This window comes from Peromyscus leucopus, chromosome 3, assembly GCF_004664715.2.
Source record: "Peromyscus leucopus breed LL Stock chromosome 3, UCI_PerLeu_2.1, whole genome shotgun sequence".
Lineage (NCBI taxonomy): Eukaryota > Metazoa > Chordata > Mammalia > Rodentia > Cricetidae > Peromyscus > Peromyscus leucopus.
In genome coordinates this window covers 158,619,485-158,630,714 of record NC_051065.1, presented here as the reverse complement: position 1 = coordinate 158,630,714, position 11,230 = coordinate 158,619,485, and the positions used below count along the sequence as shown (strand labels likewise).

Below are 11,230 nucleotides of genomic sequence, written 5' to 3'. Positions count from 1 at the left end.
CCTGTGAGAAAGAAATAGGTTCTCTGTCATCTTAGGAGGAAACAAAAAAAGGCAAAATCACCAACGGATAGTTTTTTCCAGGAATGTGAAAGGGGAATCACAGTTTGAGGCAGAAGGGGCTAGGGATGATTTGAGATTCCTGAAGATGAAGGGTTAAATACCCAGGAGTGAAAGTCTTCTGATAAGGAAGTTTCCATACACAACCCACAGTCCCAATCACTAATGAGTCAACACTAAAGGATATACTTTAAGGTCAGTAGTGAGTCTCCTACAACAATCTTTCATGTTTGCACACCGGAGCCCTGGTTTCCGGTGGAGATCTCGCCAACATGGGTTGTAGAAAGACCACCTCACCTCCTTACAGATGAAGCAGGATTGTTCTGTATAAAAAGGTGCTTATGCTGTTTTCTCTTGGGGGCAGGGGGACCCAAGTCTGGGGAGCTTCCTTGGAGAGCAACATGAACTCAGGAGCGACACGCCTGGTGTAGCTAAGCAAGCCTGGCCAGCTTACAGAGATCGTTGTCAGATGCTACATGGACACTTCAAGGATGGGAAAATTCAGATAGACCCTTGCTCATCCAGACGTGCAAGACTCGATTTGTGTAAAAAAAAAAAAAAAAATCACTGATTTTCACATTATATCATTTACAGTCTTGAGCCCGCTCCCCCGGGGCCAGTTCTTTTCTCACCTTTTCAGGTTAAATCGAGTCTTGTAGAGCACAACTTTGATCTCTCCTCATCTTCCTATTCGGAGTCATAATAAAACTACATAAAGTAGTTTTGAAGCTATGATATTGAAATGGCGCCCTGGGTAAGGGTGTTTGCAGGCCTGGTGATCTGAGTTCCATGCTGGGAATCCATGTGGTAGAAGGAGAGAATTGGCTTCCACAAGTCATTCTCTGACCTCCACACAAGTGCTGTCATACACACACACACACACACACACAAAAAAAAAAAAAAAATAAAGATTGCATTCTCTTCCTTTGAGAAGGCAAGGCCAAACAAGTTATGAAAAGTTATTTTATCAGTTATTGGATGAAGGTTTTACTGGCTTTTTGGAGCCCATTCCCTATGGAGGGACACCTTGCTCAGCCTGGATACAGCAGGGAGGGGCTTGGTTCTGCCCCAACTTGACATGCTGGGCTTTGTTGACTCCCCATGGGAGACCTTACCCTCTCTGAGGAGTGAATGGGGGAGGGTGTGGAGGGGAGGTGGGGGGGAGGGGGAGGAGGGGAGGGAGGGAAAACCGTGGTTGGCATGTAAAATGAAATTAAAAAAAAAACTTTTAGACAAGAAAAAAAGTTATTTTAATTTTTTTTGTTATTATTGTTGTTTTTAAGAAATTTTAATTTACTAAAGTCTCTTCTCTCTGGTTAGGGTCAGCCCAGACTTCTGCCGACCACCTGCCTGGCGCACCCCTGGGACAAGGGGGAAGAGGGTGGGCAGAGAGGACTGCTCAGCATTTATTTTTGGGAGCCAGCTCTCTAAAAATACCTTGGCTCTCCTATTTGCTCTCTCTTTTGACCTGAATGGATCTGCCTGGGTCTCGTCGTTCCCCCCCCAACACACCCCCCTCTGCTCCTTGCCCTTTAAAGGAGAAGGGCGTGGAGAGGGATTCCTGCCGCCTAGGGGACAGATGTGAGCCCTAGGTGGCAGGGCAGCCGGCTGCACTGACGTCAGGGTAAAGCTTAGCCGCTTTCTCAGCCTCCCTGCAGAGGCCACCCTAAGGGAGGGGAGCAGCCCTTTTGCTCTGATTGGCTGGCCCCAAGTGGGCGCCCACGCGCATTGGCTGGCGACGTTTTAGAGGGAGTCCCGCTCTCCAATTAAAGCGGACGGCAGCTCGGTGCTGAGCCCAGAGCTGCCCGCTGAGCGCGCAAACCTGAACTTGACCCATCAGCGGCACAGTCCCTTCTGCACGCCCTTGCGCCCCTGCCTGAGAAGCCAGGAGCTGTTTCTGCATCCCCAGGATGGCGAAGGTGGCTAAGGACCTCAACCCCAGAGTACAAAAGGTGAGCCTGAGCCGAGTTCCCTCTGTATTGGTGTATCCTCCTGTTCCCCTTGCTCGCAGACACACGGAGTTCCTAGAGACACCCTAAGGGATGCATCAAGTCCACAGAGCGAACAGAAAACAGAATTAGGTGGTAATGCGTATTTGAGTTAACAGGCACACCCGTCAAACCCACTCTTTAAAAGCCATTGTTAAGGAAAGTATTTACACGGAGTCTTGGTTTTTATAGATGCCGATTAAAGGTGAATTAAAGTAAAAATGTAGGAGGAAGGGATAGGCACTTGTTTGTGATCACTGGAAATGCCCTGGCTTTCCCCTCCCTGCCCCCTCCACTTCTCTGCCTCCCTGATGTGGCTTTAGTGAAGGTTGGGAGTTTAGGAAGGATACAAGTCCTCCCCCTCTGCTACCCTCCCAGAGTTGTGTGGTTTCCCCAGCACACAGAACAGTTTCTTTTGGTGCTGTTGGCAGTAGTAGCCATTCTAGCAGAGGGGAACTAATTTCTGTCCCCAGGGTCTGCACGTTTCCCTTTCAAGAAGGACTGGCCCAGAGCCCAGAAGGTCACGGGTAACTTGCTGCAGGAGGGGCCCCCAGCTGTGCCTACAGCTCCAAGCTGGCTGCCTGCTTACCTGAGGCACTCTGAAGGCGGGCTGAGCTATGAGAAGACATGGGGGACAGGAAGGCAGCAGTGACAAACCTATGCTTCCCAGATGGAGAAATAGGGCATATAGGGTCACAGAAAGATAGCTCCCAGGAGGCAGAGGTGTTCAAACCCTGGCCCTGAGTCTGGCACATTTTAGCTGTACAACAGTGACCAAGTCACACCTTCCCTATCTATAACATAGGGAGGAGGAACACCCCTGCAGTTATAATAGCATTGTTGATAGCGTAGCTTAATCTCCCCAAGTAGTAATTATTAAGATCTGCCCTCAGAGTATTTCAGCTTGCAGGGCAAAGTCCTCCTTTGCTGACATTTTTGTGGGAGGTAGAGAGGCAAAAGAAAAAAAATAGAAAGGCATGAGTAGAGGGCAGGAAGAAGAGAGAGGGTGGAGAGGAAGCCCCAGACCTCCTGCCCTCCCACTCCTGAGCCTAGTGAATCCCTCTGCACATGGCATCCAATCAGACCTAATCCAGGCATCACCGGACTGTTTGCAGAATCCGGTGTCACCTCTCCTCCAGAATTCCCAGAACACGGAGACCTGAGTGAGGGAGTATTCAGGTTTCCCTCTTACTGCGCTGTGTATTTTTCTCAGGGGTTTGAAGACAGGCCTCATTCTTCCTCACCTCTGTTCCAATCTAGTGTCACATGCCGACAGTGAGACTCAGAAAACACCTACAGTGCAGAACATCTGGCCGCTGGGCCCACGCTGGCTGCTTCGGGTGCATGTGGGATTATCTTTCCACTTGTGGCACTGTGGGATGGTGTGTTTGGTTTGCTGCCCCAAATTCAGTCAAAATACCAGACTTCAGGGAGGGTGACAGCGTTTCGCTGTCCTCAGAGAGGTCAAATGATTTGGGAGTGTGTGACTATACACTGGTTGACATCGTAGAATGTGAGATGGAGTCTATAAAGACACTCCCTCCCTTCATCAAAAGCCCGGGCCATGATTGGAGAAAACCTTGTTTTTTATTGTCCCTTGCATAGGAGGGTGCGATTCTCTGGATTAGAGATGGAACATGTCTCTCTTCATGTCACCGTCCAGTGCCAACTTCCTTGGCCTGCAAAGGTTCTATTTTCCCTTTAGATCCAATTACAGGCTTAGAGAAAGAATGAAGTGGGTAGAGATGAAAGGGCTGGTATTTTTTTTACCTCTTGGAATTTCAACCATTGGGGAAGATCACCACAGGGTGGATTAACCAATGTCCTCAACCTAAAGAGTGGAGGGAAAAGAAGGGAACCTGAGATAAGAAGGCCCTGCTGAATGGTGCAGCAGCGTGACTAAAGACTGTGTCCGATCAACAGCCTGCTGAAAAGAGTTTATTGCATATTTACTTTAAAATCTGCAACTGTCGGGGGGTTATAACACTTGGCTTCGGAGAGCATAATCACACTTAGACATTCTGAACCAATTTCAGACTCTTGGAGTTGCAAAGGACCTAGTTGCAAAATGTGAAAGGGCTTAACATGGATTGCAGTGTTCCCGCTGCCCTGCCCCCCAAGGATTGGGAGGGGTGGGAATCCCCAGCAGCTGGGAAGTCATAAAAAGGTCTTTAAGAGAAAATATAAAATCCCAAACTGGAGTGGCCTTGGAGATCATGTGACTGAACCCAGACAGGCTGTCAGCCTCTCTAGCTGTGGGATGCGTCCTCCTGTCCATAGGGGTAGAGGTTGGGGAACAGTCCCAAGCCACTGGCTCTTGAACCATCATTTGCTTTTCTCTTGGGAAAGAGGATATTCCCCAGTACAGGCAGGTCCCTGGGCATGGTGAAACTGCCATCATTCCTTGGCAAAAAAAAAAAGACCCTAGAAGGCCAAATGCCCATCTCTAGGTGGAATCAATTACTAGGATACATTTGTTCTTCTGGTGCTTATTAAAAATTCTGCTTAGTACCACAGGCTTTGGCGTCAAATCTGAGTTCAAATCCCAGCTCCACCACTTACTAGTTTTGCACTAGAGCAAGGTAACTAACTTCTGTGTTGGTGTTCTAGAGGTAATAATGGTATTGACTTCTCACAGTTACTGTGATAATTAATGAAGTGATGTATATTAAAGGCTCAGCACCCACACACTTAGTGAAAACCACCCATTAGTAGGACTGGGAAGATAGTTCATTTGGTAAAGTGTTTGCTACACAATCATAAGGACCTGAGTTTAACCTTTAGCACCCACAGAAAGAGCCATGGCACACATGTGTAATCTCAGCACTGGGGAGGTAGAGACAGACAGATCCCTAGGACTTGCTGGACACCCAGTCTAACCTGCTTGACAAGCTCCAGGTTCCAGTGAGAGACCCTGTCTCAAAAACAGGAAGTGGATGGCTCCAGAGGAAAAATAGACAAGGTTTGGCCATAGGCCATCACAGGCACTTGTATACACACACACACACACACACACACACACACACACACACACACACACGTGCGCGCACACATACCTGCACACAGGTGAACATACATAAATACTGTACATACATACACACACAGAGGCACACAAAATCAGCCATTATAATGTTTAGTGTTTATTTACATTTTGATAGTATGTGGGCACAAAAAGTACATGCTTTAATTTTTGCTGTCCCAAGTAAATAGCAAGCAACTTGCATTCAGCTATTCCTCAGCTATACCTAAGCCAGATATGTCCCATACCCTTTGATAAGCTGGGGAAAAGACAAAGGATCTTGCTTTCATTCTCACCCAACACATAGAATGTGTGTTCATGTAGAATCAAGTCTCTCCTTCTGAACTTGGAGGGCCAGTCAGTGAGTAGTTCACCCCAGAGATATAGAGTTGGGCCCTGGTTGGGGGGACTTGGAGCTCTTTATTACCTTTTAGCTGTGGAAAGTGAGGCTCAGAGGAATAAACTACTGACCAGAGGTTGCTGAAAAGGTGCCTAGAAGCCTAGTAGGCTCTGAAAGATCCCCTGATGGTCAGGAGACCCTTGTAGGGATTTCAAATGATCTAGATGAAGACAAAGGGATTTAACACGCACTTTGGTGCATGTACCAATGTCCTGGCTCTAAAGGGCTGTTTTTCACTCTGCAATATAACACCCAAGGAGCAGTGAGAGAAGGGATATGAAGGTTTGTGTCCAGGTTCAACTAGGCATCTTTCTCCACGTGTCTTCACATCATATGCTTCCTGGCTAGCCTACACTCCAGGTTAGTCCACGGCTACGTCCAAAGCCCTTCCTGTTTTCACCTCTAATTCCTGCTGTGTGCAAAATTTCTGGCACATGGCTTGGGCAAGTCAGTCCAACATAAACAGGCCTCCTCAAGAATCGTCATTGGCTCCCTCAGTCTTAAAAACATATTAAGCTGTCACTTAAAGACCTTAACAGCCAACACATTGGAGACATGCCCATAGGTGTATAAAGAAAGCAACTTGTCCTCAAAAAGAGCTGAAAGGGAGAGATTGTTGTTTTTATTTTATTTATGTGCGTGCGTGCGTGCGTGCGTGCGTGCGTGCGTGCGTGCGTGCGCGCCCACCCCACCCCACATAAGAAGTTAGAGTACAGCCTTCAGGAGTCAGTTTTCCCTTCCACTCTGAGTCCAAAGGAGCGAACTCAGGTGGTGAGGCTGGTGGGGTGAATGCTTTTACCAGCTGCCTCATTTCACCAGCCCTCTCTAAGTCTTTCGTAGAGAACCATTATGCTGCAGATGGCAGACACTCATTCTGACACACAGGTATGTCTGAAGAGGCTCAGTGAGGCAGTCACAGGTCACCTGCAGCACACTAGGAGCTACCTGCAATGGTAGGAGGGGGATCTTCTGGTCATGTGAACTCTAGGGTTACTGAGGCAGGATGAGAACAAGCTGAACTCAGCAGAGCAGAAAGCCAGCCCACCCAGACCCTGTGTGCCACTTCCAGGAGGAGACGACAGTGAGCCAGCTGGGTTCCAGAAGAGGCATAGGACTGGATTGGGGAGGGAGAATCACCCTATCTTCCCTACTCACATATTCAAAATAGTCTATGTATAATAAAGCAGAGATTTGCCATGATTCATAGCAGGCCTGGAGTACTCTTATCTCACCACCACTTACCCAACACCATTTAAACATTCATTTTTCTAGCAGGTGGTTGAGTCACTGCCATTAATATAGGCATGAGAGGAGATGGGCTTCAGAGGTAAAACACGTGCCTAGCACACTCTAGAGCCTGGAGGCTATCCCAAGCACTACAAAATCAATGAACTAAATAACAAATAATCATTACTATTATTCCAGACATTTACTTGCTGTAGGACTATGCACAGGTCATTTTCCTAAGAAGTGGTGGAAGTTGGATAAAATCCAGTTTCCTTCTACCTACATTCTGCTGCTTTTTATGTCCAACTGTCCCCTAAACAACAAGTGATTGTGGCAAGGCAGACCTAGCACTCCATTCTCAGGAAATCAGAAGTGTCCAGTAGCCTTCTAGAACATCCCAAAGGAAGAGACAACTGTACTCTTCACTACTTTCCTTTGAAACCATTTCTCTTCTTCCATGATAATACAGGAAGAGGATTTGGTCAGCAGCTGCCACCGCCTTGACAGGTGTAGGGCCAAAAGCCACTTCTATGAGATTCCTTCAAGATCAGGGGGCTTCCTTGACTGCACTTGGGACATTTTTTGGTGTCCTGAACATTCTTGGTGTCATGTATGTCAACAGGGTAAATTTCTTGGAGCTTTAGAAAATGCCATCTGTGGAATTTCTCTAGGAGTTAAAGGTAAAGCAGGGGTCTGTAGACGCTGAGATTATTTTTAATAGTAGACACATATTTGGTAACTAAGCTTAGATACTTGAGGCGGACATTTGGTATTTTTATTACACTTATTTATTTACTCATTTATTTAGTGTGGTGTGTGTGTGTGTGTGTGTGTGTGTGTGTGTGTGTGTGTGTGTGTTTTATGCTATGGTGCACATGTCAGAGGACAACTTTCAGGAGTTCTTTCTCTCTTTTACAATGTAGGTTCTGGGTATCTGGCTTGATGACGAGTGCCTTTACCTCCTGAGCCACCTTATCAGCCCAGATCCTGGCTTTTACAAAATCAGAAATGACAAGGCAATCACAAAGCATGAAATTCTCACATCAGCTCTGTAGCTGGAGTCTGCTCTTTTATATGAGAAATTAACCTGTCCACTTTTTTTCCAAAAAGACTGTACTTGTTCTTACTGTTGTCAACTATTCAAATTCCTTCCTCCCTGAAAGCTTGTCTGTTCTCTGTTAAGACAGACAAGTTTGGGGAAAAGCAAAGGAGAGAAAGCGTAGACCCCCCCCCCTCCAGGGTGCTCAGGATGCCTGACATCATCACAATTAGCCTTCAGAGCCACCACGTGAACACAGCAGTGTCCTTTCCACATATGAATACATTTAGGCTAAAAGTTTAAATGGCTTGCCCAACGTGACAGGCTAAGAAGTCAAAACTGGGTCTCTCCGATCACAAAGCTTAAGCTCATCTATCCAAAGAAAGAGGGTGACTATTGCTGTAAGTTTCACACATAGATTAAGTTCTTACAACTCACTAAACTCAGTGATAGTCTGGGGGACAGCTTCCCAGCATTTGTCCAATGTCACCAAGCATCTGTTCTCCTGGGATGTATGTGAGCACCACCAGGAGTATACTGTCATCCTCATCAATTCAAAGTCATTCCCAGGGAAACTACACAAACTTTCTATACTCTTCCTGATTTTCTAGAAGGCTGATGATATCCTATAGTCAAGAATCTTGTACAGGAACCATTCAAGGAATCACATTATTATCCTATTATTCTGGTTCTTAAAATAAATCCTAGCCAATACTAGACCCAAAGATTCCAGGCTATATTAGTATGAGGAAAAGCATCTCTAGAGAATGTACATCTCAACATGCTTGGTCAGCTTGACTTATGCTTTGCCCAGGAATATATGAATCAGGACAAGAAAACCACAGCCCAGGCTCCCACAAGGACATGCTTTAAAAGGACATAATATTGCTAAAGGGGAAGAAATTAAAGTCTCTATTTAGCCACTATTATTCTGAAGGACAAAGACAATGGATGTCCAGCCCCAGGTGACTTTTGCAAATCCATGTGGTTTGTTGGTGGATTGATTTTTTTCTCTATTATTTTAAAACATTTGATCTTATGTAAAAACTATCTATGGAGACAAATGCAAATTTGTCTTTGTGCCAAAGAGCTGAGCAGACTTGAATGGTATTCTCTTCTGTAATCCTAGAACTGTCCTAGGTATAGACAAGAGGATCTCTGGAACTTACTCATCAGCCAGTCTAGACTACTTGGTGAGCCCTTAGGTCCCAATGAAAGGTCTTATCTCAAAAATTATGGTGGAGAGTGATTAAAGAAAACACTTGTTATTTACCTCTTGCCTCTCTCTATATATATATGTGTGCACATACTTATACATACACATGTACACATGGGGTGGGGGGAGATCCACATATTGCAACCATAGTGATGTAGAGAAAAGATCTAATTCTGCTATTTACCAGGCCCATCATTTTTGCCAAGTTACTTATCCTTGCTGAACCTCTAATCCCTCATTTTAGAACACAGGCTAATAGCAGTTCTACATTTTAAAGATAGTTTAGTGAGGTAAGTAAGCAATAAACATGTTCCCCCTGCTGTTATTGGCATTCCTTCCCATCAGCACAAAGCAAAAATCTCATAGGTCATTAAGTACTGGAATGTTGAAAGAGCAAGTTCAGTTTGTCTACATCACATGTGGCAGCTTCTAAGATATCAGATTGCAGGACCTTCTCTTTGTAGCTAAACTTGATCCAGCCATAAATATGTTCAGGCCACACCATATGCAAAATCATGGGAATAGCTACAGTTCATCTTAGATCTCTCATCGCCAACCTTTCAACAGCAGCCTTCACCTTGTCCAACCTCGCCCTGTGATCTTACACAAGCACTCACTCTTAGATACCTTGCCTATAAAATAGAGTGAAATATACTCAATTCTTCCTGTGCAAATATTTATTTAACATTTACTAGGTTCCATCCACTATCTTGTCATACTATACAATGAATACAAAAGCTCTGAGATTCCTACAATGCTGACTTGAATCTGGTAGAATTCATTTTTTAATATGGTAAGAGAAAGGCCCAACAATGTCAATGTTCTAGATTCTATGTATTCCTTGACTTCCCACCTGACTCACACACACATACACACATGCATACACACGTGTGAGCACCCTAATCCTCCTTCCCTGGAAATCATCACATCTCCCAGGACTGCATACCTTCAGAGAAACCCCAGATATACTGTCTCACTGTAACAGTGGAGTGTATCAATTATTTGCCCACTTTTTATATCCTAAGTAGGACTCTTAGGAAAGCAACATCAGAAACAGAGTTAAAAAGTAGCTCCCAGGCCCCATAAGTACCTAGCTTAGCATTCATGCTGATAGAGAGGTAGACCAGTTGCCTAAGTATATGTCCTCAAAGACTGCTGAACCCTAGGTTGTATTTTCTTCATTGTGTTGATTTTTAGGGACACCAAAGAATAAAAGAACAGGGAAAGGGCTACTGGCTGAGTAATGCCCTTTAAGAAACCTGTCCTTAAGGAGACAGCATCTATTTGGGCCACATGACTAAGTGGCATTTCTAGCTACTGATTCATGAGACTGACCATCAAGGTGACTGGCTCAAGTAATCTGCTGGCTACAGGAGGTAGAAGGAAAGAAGATCCCAGCTTTGTCCCCATCCTGGAGGACAGCCACCCACCTCCTAGGGGACTCCTATGTTCTCCACCTCAGCTGGCTGTGGGGCCATCCAGATTCCTACTTAAGAGTGCTTGGCTCTAATGAGAGGGACAGTGGGTAGAGAATTATGTAAGGGAGATTCTTTTGAAATCATGCTGGTCGATAAAGGTAGGGGCACTTTTCTTTTTCTTTAGTGAAATGGGGTCTCATTGTGTAGCTGAGGCTGGTCTTGACTCAGATTTTCCTGCCTCAGCCTTTCAAGTTCTGGGATTCAGGTGTGTGCAACTATCCTGGGCCAAATCATTTTACTTTTATTTTTTCAGTACTAAGGATTATACCGAGGGCACTGAGCTTTTTAGACAAGCCTTCTACCAATGAACTATATTCCTCAATCATTAGAGAGATGTGTCTTTCAATGAGAGATCTGTGGCTACAACTGGGGTTACCAGGCAACCTAGTGAACAGAATTGTTGCATCTTCACATCTCTACTCTCTCATTCAAAGTTGGGGCTTCCTTCTGTTAGGAATAAAGGCAAAGGCCCTGGAAGTTTAGCACCCCAGGCCTTAAATACCAATGGATATCAGTAATTATTTAGCTAGGTTGAATTTGGACATGCCATTTATATTCACCCTTGCTCTGAAAAGATAGTGATGATAGCCACCAATATTTCCTAATAATATTTTAAAGAGCTCATATGTCAATAAACCACAGCTCAGAATTTATGTGTTTATATAATTTCAATAATACTGGTTTTCTTTGGGATTTTGACTTATGCACTCAAAACAGTACTCTGAGAAGAGATCCCTTCCAATCGGGCAGCCAGGAGGTCCCTTCTCATCACAAATAAAGCTTTAACAGCATTACACACATATATT

At 45.1% G+C, this 11,230-nt stretch overlaps 1 protein-coding gene across 1 annotated transcript in view; it reads left to right on the top strand.

The window, feature by feature from the left end:
* The first annotated feature begins 1,807 nt into the window (after positions 1-1,807).
* Positions 1,808-11,230, top strand: part of Lmcd1 (LIM and cysteine rich domains 1) — a 64,370-nt gene continuing 54,947 nt past the window's right edge. Inside the window, exon 1 of the mRNA XM_028863868.2 lies at positions 1,808-2,009. Within this exon, the coding sequence (XP_028719701.1) occupies positions 1,968-2,009 (42 nt within the window). The 5' untranslated portion in view covers positions 1,808-1,967. The remainder of the gene's footprint in view (positions 2,010-11,230) is intronic.